The sequence below is a fragment of the Strix aluco genome, chromosome 3, assembly GCF_031877795.1.
Source record: "Strix aluco isolate bStrAlu1 chromosome 3, bStrAlu1.hap1, whole genome shotgun sequence".
Taxonomy (NCBI): domain Eukaryota; kingdom Metazoa; phylum Chordata; class Aves; order Strigiformes; family Strigidae; genus Strix; species Strix aluco.
In genome coordinates this window covers 108,559,184-108,576,668 of record NC_133933.1, presented here as the reverse complement: position 1 = coordinate 108,576,668, position 17,485 = coordinate 108,559,184, and the positions used below count along the sequence as shown (strand labels likewise).

General features: G+C 38.2%; 1 protein-coding gene across 1 annotated transcript in view; it reads right to left on the bottom strand.

The window, feature by feature from the left end:
* Positions 1-17,485, bottom strand: part of CSMD1 (CUB and Sushi multiple domains 1) — a 1,278,503-nt gene that overhangs the window by 198,861 nt on the left and 1,062,157 nt on the right. The window contains exons 31-33 of the mRNA XM_074819927.1: positions 16,707-16,823; positions 13,555-13,668; positions 11,579-11,674 (exon numbers count right to left, since the gene is read on the bottom strand). Of these exons, the coding sequence (XP_074676028.1) occupies positions 11,579-11,674; positions 13,555-13,668; positions 16,707-16,823 (327 nt within the window). The remainder of the gene's footprint in view (positions 1-11,578; positions 11,675-13,554; positions 13,669-16,706; positions 16,824-17,485) is intronic.

The following is a 17,485-nucleotide window of genomic DNA, read 5'->3' as shown; positions in this document are numbered from 1 at the left end:
TGCTGCAAAACAAAAGCAAATATATTTTTCAATTTTTTAAAATGGTTACATACTTTATATAGTATAAACAAACCACTTCCCTTTCAGTAAGTTTAATATACCGGCCTTTGTTCAAATAAATGGGATTTTGTGATAAAGTTTTCAACAGGACTTCAGTATCACCTGCTGCTCTGTGAACCTTGTTCATGCATACAGTTCTAACCATGGCAGGAGATTGTTCTGCACTTGTGGAAGGATAATGAAGAAACCATACACAGTCACAGTTCTTGATCGTAACCTGCAGACTAGATGCAGTCTGCCAGGTCAATTCAACTGACCCAGCCTGCTCTTTTTTCTTCTCTTTTATTGGGATTAATAGATTTTCTTTATCAGATGGTCTACAGTACAAGGACTATTTTACTCAAAGCTTTTATTTTTTTTATTGTATAATGCCTTTACAACTGACTAGGTGATGATGGCTGTTCACACATCCAGCCATGTGACTGTCATATGCCTAGAACTACAGCTTCTGCCACAATTTCTCATTAATCCATCCCTTGGTCAGGACTACTTGCTCAAATGGCAGTTTTGGTCATGAGATAAATCATTTGCAGTCATGTGATAGCAAAAGGTTCAATACATTGTTGTGGACAAGCCAGTTTTGACTCAGGGAATTTATATTTAATTATGCTTAATTTAATTTATTACAAATTAACATAAACCTGTGATCACTGATGCAGGAGTTAAGAAAGAAGACACAATTAAACAATCACTTAAGCAAACAGCTTTCCTTCCCTCTCTCCAGGCTCAACTTCTGTCAAACACCTATCCTCCCCCTTCCTTGTCTCAACTTCCTTGTGTCCATCTTAGTTCCACCAGTGAAGTGAGAGGCAGCACAGGAGGTTGGGGTCATGTGCTCTCATTCTGCTTCTTTGTTTTCCTCTGCTGTACTTAGGATCTTCCTCATTTTCTCTCCTGCTGTTTACTTTTTCAAGTTTTCATGTCACTCTGTTTCTTAGTGTACCTGCTCTAGCGTGGGTCCCCTGATGGGCTGTAGTTGCTCAGAGATGTCCCCCTACTGCAGAATAGGTCTTTCACAAGCTGCCAACCCCTCTGAGGTGTTCTCACTGCAGCATGAGTTGCCATCCCTTTGGCATGGAGGGCCTCTTTGCAAGAGTGTGTCTCCAGCAATCGCTCCAGCAGCATGTCCAGCACCACACCCCCAGAAGCATCTCTGGCCCAAAGCAGCTGTCACTTTCTCAAATATCTTTGAGAACAGGCATGTGTTCCTTTGACTGGTGGAAGTTTTGGCATGTGAAAGGTTGTTTATACCAGCTTCAGAGGAAGCTGTTTGTGAGTGGCACATGGTAGCTCATGACCTCCTCCCACACAGGTCACCACTACAGTCCCCTGCTACTTAAACTTTTAGCTTTACATGTGTCCAAACCTTACCTGTCTTCCTAAGAGGCTATATGACCTGAATGAAAATTACAGCATCACTCCTGGAGTATTTTTCATTCACTGTGTGGAGGAAACTCTTGTTCAGCCTTTTATGAGAATACTACCTTTCTCTATTGATTTTTTCACCCAGTTCTTCAAAAGGGAAGACATTTCAGAAGAAAATCCTTGCTTAGATTCTCTAACCCTCACCTGGAGTCCACAAATGGAGAATCCCTGCAACAGCTGTGCAAAGGTAAAGGCTCCTTTTTAAGGATCAGGTTAAAGAATATCCTATAATTGTCATTAAACCCAGCTGGCACTTTGCATATGTGGATTTGTAATCCAAACAGATTTTTTTGTGTAATGAGCATTTTCAGCACCTCTCAACAAAGGATAACAAATCATCTGATTTCATTATAATAGTGCCTTATGAACATTATTTTCCTGTGAGCAAGCTATGTCTGCCATTATAGCAAATATAGGGACAGTTTACTAACACTGTTAAATTAGTTCATGTAACAGAAGTTATGTGCTTCCTTTTCACAGAATCATTCAGGTTGGAAAAGACCCATGGGATCATTGAGTCCAACCATCAGCCCTACTCTACAAAGTTCTCCCCTACACCATATCGCCCAACATCTCAGCTAAACGACCCTTAAACACATCCAGGGATGGTGACTCCACCACCTCCCTGGGCAGCCTATTCCACTCTCTGACCACTCTTTCTGTGAAATTTTTTTCCCTAACATCCAGTCTAAACCTCTCCTGTTGGAGTTTAAAGCCGTTCCCTCTTGTTGTGTCACTAATTACCTGTGAGAAGAGACCAGCACCAACCTCTCTACAATGTCCTTTCAGGTAGTTGTAGAGAGTGGTGAGGTCTCCCCTCAGCCTTCTCTTCCTCAAACTGAACAGTCCCAGCTCCTTCAATCGCTCCTCATAGGATTTGTTCTCCAGGCCCTTCACTAGCTTCGTTGCCCTCCTCTGCACTCACTCCAGCACCAAGATATCTTTCTTGTATTGAGGTGCCCAAAACTGGACACAGTACTTAAGGTGTGGCCTCACCAGTGCAGAGTACAGGGGGACTATCACCTCCCTACTTCTGCTGGTCACACTATTTCTAATACAAGCCAGGATGCCGTTGGCTTTCTTGGCCATCTGGGCACACTGCCGGCTCATGTTCAGCTGCTTGTCAATTAGAACCCCCAGATTCTCTTCCACACAGCTCTCCAGCCACACCTCCCCAAGCCTGTAGCGATGCATGGGGTTGTTGTGGCCCAAGTGCAGGACCTGGCACTTGGCCTTGTTGAAGCTCATCCCGTTAATGTTGGCCCACCGATCCAATCTATCCAAGTCTCTCTGTAGTGCCTCCCTATTTTCATGCAGATCGACATTCCCGCTTAACTTGGTGTCATCTGCAAACTTCCTGATGATACACTCTATGTTCTTATCAAGATCATCAATAACGATGTTGAACAGAAATGGTCCCAACACCGAGCCCTGAGGAACACCACTTGTGACCGGCCGCCAGCTGGATTTAGCTCCATTGACCACCACTCTCTGGGACCGTCCATCCAGCCAGTGCTTGTTCCAGCAGACCATACACTCATCCAGGTCATGAGCAGCCAGTTTTCCTACGAGAATTCTATGGAGAACTGTTTCAAATGCTTTTCGAAAATCCAGGTAGACAATATGCACAGCTTTTCCCTCGTCCAATAGTTGGGTCATCTTGTCATAGAAGGAGATGAGGTTTGTCAGGCAGGACTTGCCTTTCATAAACCCATGCTGACTAGGCCTGATCCCCTGGTTGTCCATTATATGACTTTTAATGGCACTCGAGATGACCTGCTCCATGACCTTCCCTGGCACTGAGGTCAGACTGACAGGTCTATAGTTTCCTGGATTCTCCTTCCTGCCTCTCTTGTAGATGGGTGTCACATTTGCCACCCTCCAGTCCAACGGGACATCCCCAGTTAGACATGATTTCAGGTAAATCATGGAAAGTGGCTTGGTGAGCACATCTGCCAACTTGTTCAGCACCCTTGGGTGTAACCCATTCAGTCCCACAGACATGTGTGCAGCCAAGTGGTGTAGCAGGTCTCTGACCACTTCCTCTTTAATTGTGATGACCTCATTCTGCTTCCCCTCCCCATCTCCCAGCTCATGAGGCTGGGTGTCCAGGGAACAGCCAGTTCCACTGCTAAAGACTGAGGCAAAGTAGGCATTGAGCACCTCAGCCTTTTCCTCATCCTTTGTTACTATGTTTCCCTCTGCATCCAGTAAAGGAGGGAGATTTTCCCTAATCCTCCTTTTGTTGTTAATGAATTTATAGAAACATTTTTAATTATCTTTAACAGCTGTAGCCAGGTTGAGCTCTAGCTGCACTTTGGCTCTCCTTTTGGCTCTCCCTGCATAGCTTCACTACATTTTTATAGTCTTCATGAGAGACCTGGCCCCTCTTCCAAAGGCAATAGATTCTCCTTTTGTTCTTGAGATCCAGCCAAAGGTCCCTGTTTAGCCAGGCCGATCTCCTTCCCCTCCTGCTTGTTTTTCGGCACACGGGAACAGCCTGCTCCTGTGCCTTTAAGACTTCTCTCTTGAAGTATGTCCAGCCTTCCTGGACTCCCATATCCTTCAGGGCAGCCTCCCAAGGGATTTTGTTAATCAGTCTTTTGAACAGGTCAAAGTTAGCCCTCTGGAAGTCTAAGGTGGCAGTTTTACTAACCCCTCTCTTTGTTTCTCCAAGGATCAAAAACTCAATCATCTCATGATCACTGCACCGCAGACAGCCTCCAGCCTTTACCTCCCCCACAAGCTCTTCCTTGTTCACAAGAAGCAGGTCCAGGAAGGCACCTTCCCTGGTCGGCTCACTCACCAGCTGTGTGAGGAAGTTATCCTCCACACATTCCAGGAACCTCCTGGATTGTTCCCTTTCTGCTGTGCTGTGATCCCAGAAGATACCTGGGAGGTTAAAGTCCCCCACAAGAACAATGGCAAGTGACCGCGAGATTTCTCCCAACTGTTTATAGAAAGCTTCATCCACCTCACTGCTTTGGTTGGGAGGTCTATAGCAGACTGCCACAGCAAGATCTGCTTTATTGGCCCTTAACCTAATCCAAACACTCTCAACCCCGTTATCTCTGTACTTGATTTCTGAGCTCTCATAGCATTCTCTAACATACAGGGCCACTCCAGCGCTTCTCCTTCCCTGTCCCTCCTGAAGAGCTTGTAGCCATCGATTGCAGCACTCCAATCGTGTGAGGCATCCCACCACGTTTCTGTTATAGCTACTATGTCATAGTTCTTGTGCTGTATCATGGCTTCAAGCTCCCCCTGTTTGTTGCTCATACTGCGTGCATTGGTATAGACGCACTTGAGATGAGCTATTGAAACCAACACCTTTTTGTGAGTGTGGGCCCCATTTCCTACCAGACCCTTCTCAGGTGCTTCCATTGTTTCTAAACATCTTTCCCTTCTCTCAAAGGAAATGGCAGAGGGAGAGCCCTCACCACTCCACCATCCTTCAAGCCTTGGCACGCTTCCCTTGAGCTTGTTCCTAACAGGCCCAGTTATCTCCCCGTCCCCCCTCATACCTGTCAATAAGCCCTGCTAACTCCTGCCCCAGAATCCTTTTCCCCCTCTGGGACAGCTGCATCCCACCTGTCTCATTTGTCGCCAGCAGACCAGGTGCCTTATAAACCTCGCCATGATCAAAGAACCCAAAATTCTGACGGTGGTACCAGTCTCTGAGCCACGTGTTAATCAGATATGTTTTCCACCCTCCTTCAGTGTTTTTCCCTTCCACTTGAGGGATTGATGAAAACACGACCTGAGCTCCCGAGCCTTCAATTAGCCACCCCAGTGCCTTGAAGTCCTTTTTGAGTGACTTAAGACTTCTCTCTACCACCTCATCATCATCTGCCTGGATAACCAGCAAAGGGTAGTAATCAGAGGGCTGCAACAGAGCAGTGACCTTCCTTTTAATATCGCTAATCCGAGCCCCAGGGAGGCAGCAGACCTCCCTATTATGGGTCTAGTCGACATATGGGCCCTGAAAGAATCCTGAAAGCTGCCATTTTACTGAGAGCAGCCAGTAAGTAAAACAGCCATGGCAGCCACAAACATCCATTGCTAGAGTTGTGCCAGACTATTCTGTTGTCAGCAGGAACCACTCAATGCCATGTTAAAATTGACATTTTGCTCAGTTTTTCACAGGTTTTGCTAATACTGTATTAATGGTTACAATGAGATAAATGCTAGAGATGCACAAAGAAAGCATGCCATTCACTATAAGAGGCACAGTTTTTCTAATGCTTTTTTTTCCTGTTTTGAGAACTGCATTAAGAATAAATGTAATGCAAGCCACACATAACAACAAGGTACTCCCATACTGCTTGAAACGGAATTTAGATTTAAGTATTCCATGGCAAAATTCAATGCAGTTTAAAACAGCTATAAAAATTTAGAAAAATAGGTGTGTTCTTCTAAAAGGTGACATGGCCAACAGCCCAGATGAAGTGCCTCTATACCAATAGACTATTTCAGTTGGAAGGGTTCTACAACGATCATTTAGTCCAACTGTCTGACCAAGTCAGGGCTGACCAAGTCAAAGCATATTATTAAGGGCATTATACAAATACCTCTTAAGCACTGACAGGCTTGGGGCATTGTAGGAGTCTGGGCCACGCTGGGAGAAAGTTAGTGCAGACAGAAGAATGCAAGGACGAAGACAAGGCCAGCAAAATAAGGCTGGCAAAAACACACAAGATAGCAGATAAGTGAGAAACACCTGTGGTCAGCAAAAGCACACAAGTCTGAGCAAAACAGGGTATGAGATAAGGGAGTTTTGGCAAGTTTTGGGCTTTACGTGCTAATTGCAATTAACCAATGCAAATGCTTGTAGAGGCGCGTGAACAGCGCGTGTAGATGACCTGTAGCCTATTAGAAGATAGATGAGTGCGTGTACGGAACTTAGTAGAGTATAAATGTAACCAGAAAAGGAATAGAATATAACAATAACTATAATAAAAAAGATGAACGACCTGATCATCACATTGGTGTTGCGTCGTTTCTGTTCCCGCACGGAGAAATAAGGACCCCGGCTAATGGTGACTCCGACAGGGCATCGACCACCTTTCTAGGAAGCTTGTTGTAAACCAGGACATAATGTGTCGTGGTAACATATAGGGAAATAATGCTAACAGTCCTAGATCTGCTCTCTATTTACACTTAGCAGTAACTGTGAGGCTATGCATTTTATTCTTGTTGCAGACTAGATCAACTTAATTGTTAAAGTCACATTCATCTTTTATTGTTGTTCCCCTCCGTCTTTCTTCCACAGTCCTTACTCATATCCTAGTATGGTAACTTTTTTAATAGCCCTCTTTAAAATCTCATTTGACCTCATAAACTAATTCATGTATTTATATGGTAGAGCAAGTAAAGGAAGACAAGAATTAAAAACTCATAATTTTTTGGGTGGTACAAAGGTCACTGCTTTAGGGAAAGAACTCTGTACTGCTGTAGCCTCGGCTACATGAAAACACATGCTATTGTTTCTTAGGTGATGTCATAGCAGGAGAACAAGCATAAGATAAACCTGAAAAAAACATAATTCCCAATCTTCTTAAATGTGATTGTTCCTAGCATATTTCAACATACCTGACCCTAATATTCTGAAAGACTGGATATTCTTTCAGCCTGATATTACAGATACCATTTACCTACTGTATGAAATACAAGGAAATGTGATCATCTACGAAAAAGAAATGAAGGCACAGATGACATATGCAGCTACAAAGAAGTTTTTGAGAAAGTGGCATTGAAAAAAACATTAAATCTGCATCAAAAGCTACAAACCTTATCTGTTGCTTGCTCAAACCAGAATTTGAAATAATGCAAGCAATAACCTTTATTCCCCTCCAGCCTTCCTTCTAGTTTTTGCCTATAGCGTTGACAACTTAAACTTTTCAAGCTGTACCACAAAGACATTCCATTTTCTATAGTAATTATCCTCCATCTTTTAGTAAATGTTTCATACTGCTGGGAAACAAAATTGAAATCAGCCCAGTGGAAAAGTGAACAGGGAAGAAGGTCAACCTGGAATAGAGGGTGATAAATAAAATGATTGACTTTGCAGACCAGATTACTGTGTTCAGTATGAGAGTAGATGTTATCCTCTGGAGTATTTAAAAGGCTAGCAAGAAGGCGGTCATCAGAAATATGATCACATACTTCAAAGGAAGAGAGAAAAACCTTAAAATTATAGAGATTATTAAATACCACTAACTCATTAATCAATATGTGCTTACATACATATGTGTATTAAACAAAGCTCTTAAGATATATTTTAAAATATATTAAAAAACCTGGATATTCAAATAGCTTCATGATTCTCCTGAAACAAATAGAGTGGCTTTGCCTGACTCATCTTCTGCTGCTGTAGAGAACACTTCTTTTTTGTTAAAATCTGTTTCTTACAGTTACTAAAAAATAAATGCAGCCCAAATAAATGACTGAAATGAGGCATATTATTGTGCTCACCTGGAGACTTACTGTTCAACAGCAATGTATGTGTGTGTATATATATGGACACATACATCTAAGATAATTGAGCTTTATTATCACTATGAATTCTTTAAAAGCAGCAAAAAAATAACTAAACACTTTATGCATATGAAAACCAAATAGAATAAGACAGAAAGGTGTCGTTCGTATGATGATAAGAACTCAAATGCTGAAAGTGGTTTTCTAATTCCAGAAGCTTATATTCCCCCTCTTTTCTGATTAATTGTGCATGATAAATTTAAACGCAAATGACGTTTTTGATGTGTAAAAAGGGCAGGTACTGATATCTTGAGCTATACACAAAGTAGAGTGATATCTTTCTATAAACACAGAAGTAAGAAGGCTTAAAAACACTCTCCAGAAGAAGTTTGAACATTCTCAACAAGCTCCTTACAACTATGGAAATATTCTTGAGGTGAGACAGTTCTTTCCGTTAATTTGCTGAGTCAAACCATGACTCTGCACCAATGTAAAAAAAAAAAAAAAAAAAAAAATTTTTTTTAAAAAGTGAATCTTGACAATATGTTTAAAACTATTCAAAACTACATTTACACTTCAATTTAGTAAAGCTGAAAAGCTAGTATACAATGAAACACACTGTTTAATGACTGCCTCATTAAGCTTATTGGTTATATATGCCATACAGCTAGTGAACTGCCCAGATGCCCCTTTGGGACTGCATTTGTTGTCTGTACAGGCAATGAACCCATAAGCACTGCTCCAGGTGTCACCAGATTGCATTCTCTAAGACACATGGATCAACTTAGCGTACTAAGCTGCCTTAGCAGCATGCTAACAGACTTGGGCATGCTGTCTCATTCTTGCATTTCAACTGCAGTGTGCAGACATGCACATAATACCTCCTCAAATTCATTTGTGTCAGGAAGAGACTTGCAAGTCTTACATCTGTCACCCACTCTTCAATGCTGAAACTGCCTCATGGTCTCTGCCATACCAATTTGCCCTCCAAGCTCTCCAAGAAGATAGAATGTGTTAGCAGCCTGAACAAAAACTTGAAACATTGAGAGTACTGAGCAATACTAATACAATTAAGCAAACTCCCCAAAACCTTGAGCTGAGCTACAGATACTCCTGAGGTAAGCTTGAAAGTGTCTTTGGCACTTTTACCCTCTCTTTATAGTATTACACTGAGGAATAGTGTGTGATGCAGAAGTATGGCAGTGTGCTCCCCCCCAGGCCCCCCACTTAAGCCATAACCACTAGTGGTGGTTGTGATGGCTTCATCCAGTTTACTCCGGACTCTGGGGGATGGATAGCAACATACTAGCCAAGGGCTGTCTGGAATGGTGTCTTGCTGGTATGCAAATACAGCTATAAGTCAATCATCTTTATAAAAAGTAGACAGCCCAGGGCCTGTTGAGCTCTCCTGCATGGCAGTGGGCTGTATGCCAGGATCTCCCCCTGAGAAGGTACGCCTCTCAAGGTTACTCCTCAAGACTGAGAGATTCCTTGCTACAACAGATTCTTGGTAAGTGATTAATAACATGTTAAACATTGAAACCTTAGCTGAGTGATATAAAGGACTGATTGTGCATATATAAACCTTTAGACATAAACCGTTGACTAAGTCTGACCTAGGAGTGGATTCAGCCACACCTAGACTCCTCTCTGAGAAGGAGTTTAAAAAAGAAGGGGGTCCTTTCTGAACCTAATGACTCAATGGGAGGGTCTCCCTGACAGTTTTGTCTGACCCTGTCCTCCATGCAGTAAATACTCAAGTGTACCTTGTTATCGAATCTTGTTAAACCACTGTTGCATTTACCATTGAACTTGTTATATCAATAAAGTGTACAGTTGTTTCTCTCTTACAAGTGAGGTGCATGACTCCATCTGTGACAAGAATCCAACCTAACTTCAGTTGAAAAAACTCTTGAAACTGTAGGTGGTAAAAACATATTGAAGCACAGTGATACTGTTTTGAGAACATTATGCTGCCTATACATATCCAGAACCGCGATTTTCGTAAGTACTTGAAAATACTTTCTTTTTCTTTTACCTTATGTCTTGACAAAGCTGAAATGAACAGTACTAAAGACTTTAGACTAATGTAACAAAGATTCTCATAACAGTTCTTCTGCTGTACTCATAAGTCAGTAACTGTCAGTATAGAACAAATCCCAAAATACATTTTTCTACTGTTTTTAGAAAATGATTTTATGTTGTAACTGTAATTGGATAGGTCAAAAATTAAGTATAAAATAAATGTTAAGTATACAATTAAGTATAAAAGTACAAAATATTTTATTTTTAATACCTGTTTCAGATAACTGGATATTTCTTCACCAGAACCACAAGGCCCATTTTCTGTGTCATTTAAATGCCTGACTATAAATCAGAACTTGTTGGAATGTTGATATTGTGTAACAAATCTGCTGATCTATTGAACTCCAAAATGCAGCTAACAATCCTGAGTGAATTTCCAGTGCCCATTTCAAATGCTACCCAGTGGCATGTCTTCACTTTCATCTCAGGGAAATCTGGCTTTAACAGAGATCAAATATGTGCCTCATCTGGTCCATAGCAGTCTAGCAACTTACATCCAACTCAATACAGAATAAAAATGTGCATCTCCTTTTGCTCAAAATTGAATATAGTAGTCACTGTGTTTAGAAAACAAATTCTAATGTCTTGTCCCTACTCATTCAAGCAAAACACTGGCTAGATTTAATAGATATTTCTATCAGATAATTAAATTAAGTAGGTACAACCTGGCCAGCCACTCACAGAGAAGAGCTGTTTGTGTATGTGGATATAGATTCCAGCTTGGGCTGCAAGGACTGCAAGATGATGAAGTTGAGGAACTGACAGAAGGTTGGAATTAAGGTTTGGCATATTCATGAAGTTGGTACATAGAGTCTCCTAAGAGGCATGAAGGGGAAGGATACTGGTGATTTTTTTAGAGAGATTTGAGAGCCATGGAACAAATTATCTGATTGTGAGGGAAGACTAGGAATTTGGGCAGAAAGCCTGCAGGGCTAGACAAGGAGCTTTTCAGACAATTTAAACACAAAAAGGGCACATACCACAAGTGGAGGCAAGGACAGGTAATAAATCAGGAGTATGACAGTATTGCTCAGCTACTTAGAAACAAAAATCAGCAAAGTCCAAGTCCAGCTGGAGCAAAAACTAGCAAGGGACACTAGGGAAAGAGTCTACAGATTTGCTAATTACAAAGGGAAGTTTAAAATATATATGGGTATGTTGATGCATTGCAGGGGCAGGGAGTTGTGGACAACCTAATTTAAGTATTGAATGCCTTTTTTGCCTTGAGTTCACAGTCCTTACTATGTACTTCTACAGTCTGAGGAGGACATGAACACTCAGCAGTAAGGGAGCAACAGATTACAGACTACTGAGAGAGGCTGGACATATTCAAGTCCACGGGGTCACACAGGATTCACTGGAGACAACTGCCATTGTGAATCCAGTCGACCATCCAAAGTCCCTGATGGCTGGAGAAAGGTTAAGACTACACCCATATTTAAAGAAATACTTTAAGACCTATGAAGAATTTGAAATAATACACTGTGTGAGACTGGCACTAGTATCTTCCACCAAAATCTGGCATTTTTACCTTGGTAAACAAAGTGGAACCCCCTGGCTGATGCCCCACTCTTAGCACTGAATCGCAGAAGAATTTGATTAGATGTAGCCAAAGGCAATGTCTCTCCTACAAATGAAAACAGAAAATAAATTAAATATGGAAAACAGAAACAACAGTTACAAGTCTTCAGTACGTAATCAAATATACTGTTAAAATACATAGTTTTCCTTTATAGGTAAAGAAAACGTAAATAACAGTGTATAAAATTAAATTTGCTATTGGAGGTTTGAAAACTTGTAAGAATAAAAAGACTTCATGATTCAACGACATAAACTTTCTGACATTTACTGCAGGTGTAGGAACTAAAGCACCAATAAACTACTTGTCTGGGAGCCCTACTGCCATCTGGGGCCAAAATCATTAGAAGAATTTTTGGTAAACTTTTTTCTCTGCCTGGAAGTTTTACCTTGCCCTGCAAAGCACATTAAATAATTAAAAGATTTTGAAAAATGCCACAGGGGATGTTCATGTGATGTTTACCATTTCAAAACTAAAACTGAAATGAGAGCAGATTCATGACTTGTTTATGTAGTTACTTCAATAAAATACACGGTCATATATGAACTATATTATATTAACTTTCTAATAGCATTTCAAATTTTATATATTGACTTGAGGATTAATAAAGATGTTTAATGTACTTTATCTCCTGAGATACCTATCTACAGTCATGATAAAAGTTTAGTAATAAATAAATCAATACAGACAAAATTACAGTACTTTTACACTGCAAGGATGTCACTCCGTATGACAACTCTTTTTATTGTCATTGAATTATATCAACCCATATTTTAGGAAATTCTACTGAAATGAATGATAATGCACTAATTTAAAATAGATAACTGGGTAAATAGGATTTATAATTACTTCACTTAGATTAGTTTTATATTATTATAACTAACGATTCCACATCACCGAATCCTATCCTAAACCAATATAAATCAGATATACCACAAATAATAAGTAAAAATCACAAGTTTAAATTCCCTTCAGTGATTTTCAAATGTCTGCTTTGAAAACAGACATTAGTTTCAACTTTTTAATATGTTTGATGCAGTAAAATTAGGTGCTTAGATGAGTTGTCTGTTAATTTTAACCATTAAAAAGCAAATATTTTGTTGCTGAACTCTTGCCAGTAATTAAACAAATTTTAAAATTAATTTGTGAACTCTTACTATGACACAAATAGCTAAGATTCGCCAGAGGAAAATGATGAGCTGAATTTTTCAAATAATGTTTTCTTTAAATCAAATAGATATGTTCCATTCTTTTAATATCAAGTATTTCTCCAATTATTCAAAGTGAAAACCATGAAAAGCCCTGGAATGAAAAAAATCTTAAACTCACGTATAAGCTCTCCTAAATACTAAGAGTGTATGAGAAAACACATTTATAGCTGCAGAAATGTATTTATTATCCACTTGAGATGAACATAGTCATTATATATGCATACATTGAAAATTCTGGCCATGCTGAAATCCATGTAAGTTTGATTATGATTTCACAGGGTCAAAATTTTTCTATAGTTACCTGAATGCAACAGCTGGCCTGCTTTTACTCTAAGTACATGTTTGCATACAGATAATTGCATTTTGTGAATACAAGTAATTTGTGTTTAAATTCGCCATTCAGAAAATGTAGATTGTAATTCAGAGTTTAGGGGCAGAGAAGATAATTATACCATCCAATCTGCCCTCTTACATAAAGATCTAAGAATTTTATTCAATTATTTCTGCACTCATCCCAGTGATCAGTTCTTGCCTAAACCATATGTTCCAGAAGAATGTTGTGATTAAAAGGTTTAGAAGGGTCTTCCATTTCCCTTGGCATCCTGTTCTAGTGACTTTATGATTATATTTTGAAATGAAATTCGTAACATTCTCCTGATTTATTTTTTCCATGCTGAGCTATGTAAGAAATATATACTACTTTTCTTTATTACTTACCTGAGTGGGATCCAGACAGTGAACTAAGAAGTCTAGCCTGAGAGTTTTCTCCATCAAATAATTCTGCCACATCATTCAAAGCTGTCTGAAAATAGGCAAATTGTCCAAACACAACTACATTTAAAAAAAAAAAAAAGAGAAAAAAATAGAAGATAAAACAGGAACCTAGTTTTTAAAAACAAATTTTCGAGATGTTTTTGCTTGTCTTAGTTACCAGTGTATTCCTGCATGAATTCTTTCCAAATTAATTTATTGTCTACCATGATAAAACATCTGCATTAAACATAAGTAATAAGAATCTGATGTGCTTTTCATTATTTCCTGATTTTTGATTTTAAAACAAAGATAATTAAATGCCTCTTTCCCCAAAAATGTGCTCTCTAGTCAAACAAGTCTTGTTTCTTAATGCATAGGTACCCATAAGAATAAGAAAATGGAATATCTAGAAAGGAAAGTTTTTTACCAAAATTTCATTACCAGTCTTAGCAACTATTAAGGAGCATCTATTGTCACACATGACTAGTTGCTTTTCCAGCTTTAATCTGAGGATTATATTTTAACTTTATTCATTTGGCTATTTTTGTAACTTTGTATTAGTACTTATTTTACCAGAAAGAATATAAAAACTAATCAACTACTAAAAATATCAATGTATTACTGATGTTGACATATTGCTACACTTAATTTGTACTTCAGCTATGAGTAATTTAAAGTGTATTAACAAATAAATCATTTAACGATACAACATAACTCCCTAGTAAATATCAAATGGTTCACTGAATTAAAATATCAGCTAACAATAGAAGCACGAAGTAAACCAGTAAAAACAAGACAATAAAAATATTACTTTGTCACTCTAGAATGTTTTCCTATATCCAGTTAGAATTTCTTGTGCTACAACTTGTGACTATTGCCACTTGTTTTCTTCCTGCATACTTCTGGAATGAAGGGCCCTCCTTCACTTATCTTCTCCCGGCTGAACTTCCTTCAACTTTTCTTTGTGCTGTGCTTCAGCCTTCTAACCATCTTGCTGGCTCTCTGTTGGACTTTTTCTAGATTAGCTACCTGTGCCTTGTAATTTGGAAGCACAAAGCTGTAGACATAGTTTCCAGATGCTACTTCATGAAGGCTATGAAGAGGGAAACAGTACCTTCTCTCAACTTGCCAGCTACATCCTTACTAATGCAGCCTAGTGAGCAGTTATTCTTCACTGCTGCAAGAAGATCCTTTGTACAAGCTATTATCAACTAGAAGTAAAGTTACTGCAATGTTATTTGATCCCCAAACCTATTAGACCTGCTAAAATAAATCTTTTTAATAAAAAGAACATTTATTTAATGAATGAAAAAGGATCTGAAGTTGTGTCTATGGCCGGTACTTTCAAGTAACTTTTCAGTCAGGCCCTCTTCAAGTCAGGACCAACATGAGATCCAGTATAGAGAAATCATTTTATCAGGTACTTGCCAAGCATTGTAAATGCTATCTATAGATTCCGTTTGCGTCAGTTTCTCTTTCTAACAGATAAGAATGAAAATATTTATTTGTTTAGATGGCTGCTGAAACCTTTGCATCATTTTTAAATAGCATATGGTAAAATATGAAATTTTGAGCATTATTTATTAAAATCTAAATTGTGATAATATCCAATTTTTCAATGTACTAATTAAACAGCAAAAAAATAAACACAATGTAATTAATCTTACTTTAAAGAACTTCACAACTACTGATATGGGCCTAGGGATATATTGCATGTTCTTGATTGGGAATTCTAGTGAAAAATATTGTGTAGTAAAGCCTCTAATTGGATATATGTGTCTCTGTAAAACTCCAATAGCATTTCACTGTAACTACTGCCTTGGGGACCTAGTCACTCTGAGTGATTTGACAGATCCTTTCTATAAGATGCAGCCACTTGTTCTACTGGTTATTTTCTTGCATTCTATAAAATTCTAGCAGTAAAAAAGAAGATTTACATACTATCAAGTCTCACTTTCTCTTGTAGAAAAATCAAAACTGTAATAAGGAATACAGAGTAATTTTAAACTTTCCTGTAGTATAAATCTCAAGGATTTGTGTTGCTCCCACCCCTAAAACATCAATGAATAATTTTATATGATAGTGTTTTTTTAAATAGGAGAATAACTAATCAAAATATATTTTATTTGATAATTATTTAAACATAGTTGTGCAAATATATTTCTTTTTTTTCTGAAGAAATGCTTCTCAAATCTAAGAACAAACTTTCTAAAACATGAAGAAAATGGAATTAATGATTTTTTTACTACAAAGCTGTGAACAAAATTGTGAACAAAAACATTTTGTCTCAAATAATAATAAAGACTAGTAATCAAGAGTTCAGTACTAGAATTACACTATGAATTATTAGCATGTATAATAAACTTTTCATAAGCTCTCAACTATAAATGTCTAACTGCTTCTGTCATCAGTTTTCCAAATTCCTCAGTGAAAAAACTGCTGAGTCCTTACAGGTTTTGTTGCATATACAAAGTACCAAACACACTAAATTGCTGTGCATTCAGTCTTTTCATAAGTAGTAAAATGCTTCTTATTGCTATTTGCCTGGACTTGAATTAGAGAAACCTGCTTTGCAGAAAACCATGCCCTACATACAGTTGCACAAGTTTTAGAGATTTTGTCCAAGTATTTTGACACATTGAAATAATCAGTTTTGTGATTTTTCACAAATGTTTCTGGTACTTTTATGTAAAATTGCTTTCTTTCCCTCCATTGTACTTGTTAAATGTGATTCTACTCATCTTGCCCTTGTTAAAACATGAAAAACAAAAAGTTAAAATACAAAAGAACACTTGATGCTTGTTTTTTGACAACTGATTTTACTGTGCAAGAAGCTTGAATGAATGATTATCCTGTGATGATGAATGATCTAATCAATGAGAGCATCCAGGGTACGCTTGGATAGCAGACACAAATGGCTTAGCTGAAGTCTATTGATAAGTTTCAAGATAAGTAAAAGGTCAAAACCCTAAAATCAATTTCTGTGTCAAGAATACATTTATTTTTGATAAGCAATTTGCAATATATTGAAAATCTAAGGTCACTGTTACACATGAAGGACATTTGAACAGTAGAACAGTGCTAATGATTGATAAATCAGTAGAAGAAATTCTTACCAAATTCTTTAGGTACAGTTATTGAATAATGGCAAGTCTGTCCAGCAGTGTAATTATGAGGATAACTTGGTGATAAAACCACTCCCTCTGATCCAGTGTACTGCCCTCCACATGGTGCTGGAAAAAGAAAGAAATGTGTTCTGTTAATTACAGGTGTCTGTATTAGTGCAGTCTGAAAATGAAAACCTAAAGATTACAAAATGACAGTTTAGTGCTTTTGCTTTTGTTTGGTTTTCCTATAATGACATATCTAATGGTTCTTAGGATGTAATTTTTATTAAAATTTATTTGAAATTAGAATACATGAGTTTTACTTGACTACAGGTATTCATATAGGACTAAAAGTATAAATTATGTAGTTGAAAGAAACTGTAAACAAAGAATTTAGGTGGGTTTTTTTATTTGAATATATGTGTATATCTATCTATGTAAAAAAAAGCTCAGAAAAAAACCACGATAATGAATAAATGGCACAACACAGTTATCTTGGGTCTCAGAGGAATACGTAGATGCGCTAACAGTACCCTGCACAGAATGCCATGGATTCTGCTTTGTGAATGTATGCTTGAATTGCCTTGCTTTCATAACTTCCTAGATGATTATCAAAAGAGCATATGGTTTATATATAAAAACAAATATTTTGATTCATATGTATATAAAACAGAACGAGTAAGAGAAACTCTTTATAGCTACCGAAGTTAGAAGGGATATTTAAGGACAGTGGAGCCCTAAACTTCAGGACTAGTCAGGCATTATGTAAGTAGCAGTTCTGCCCATAT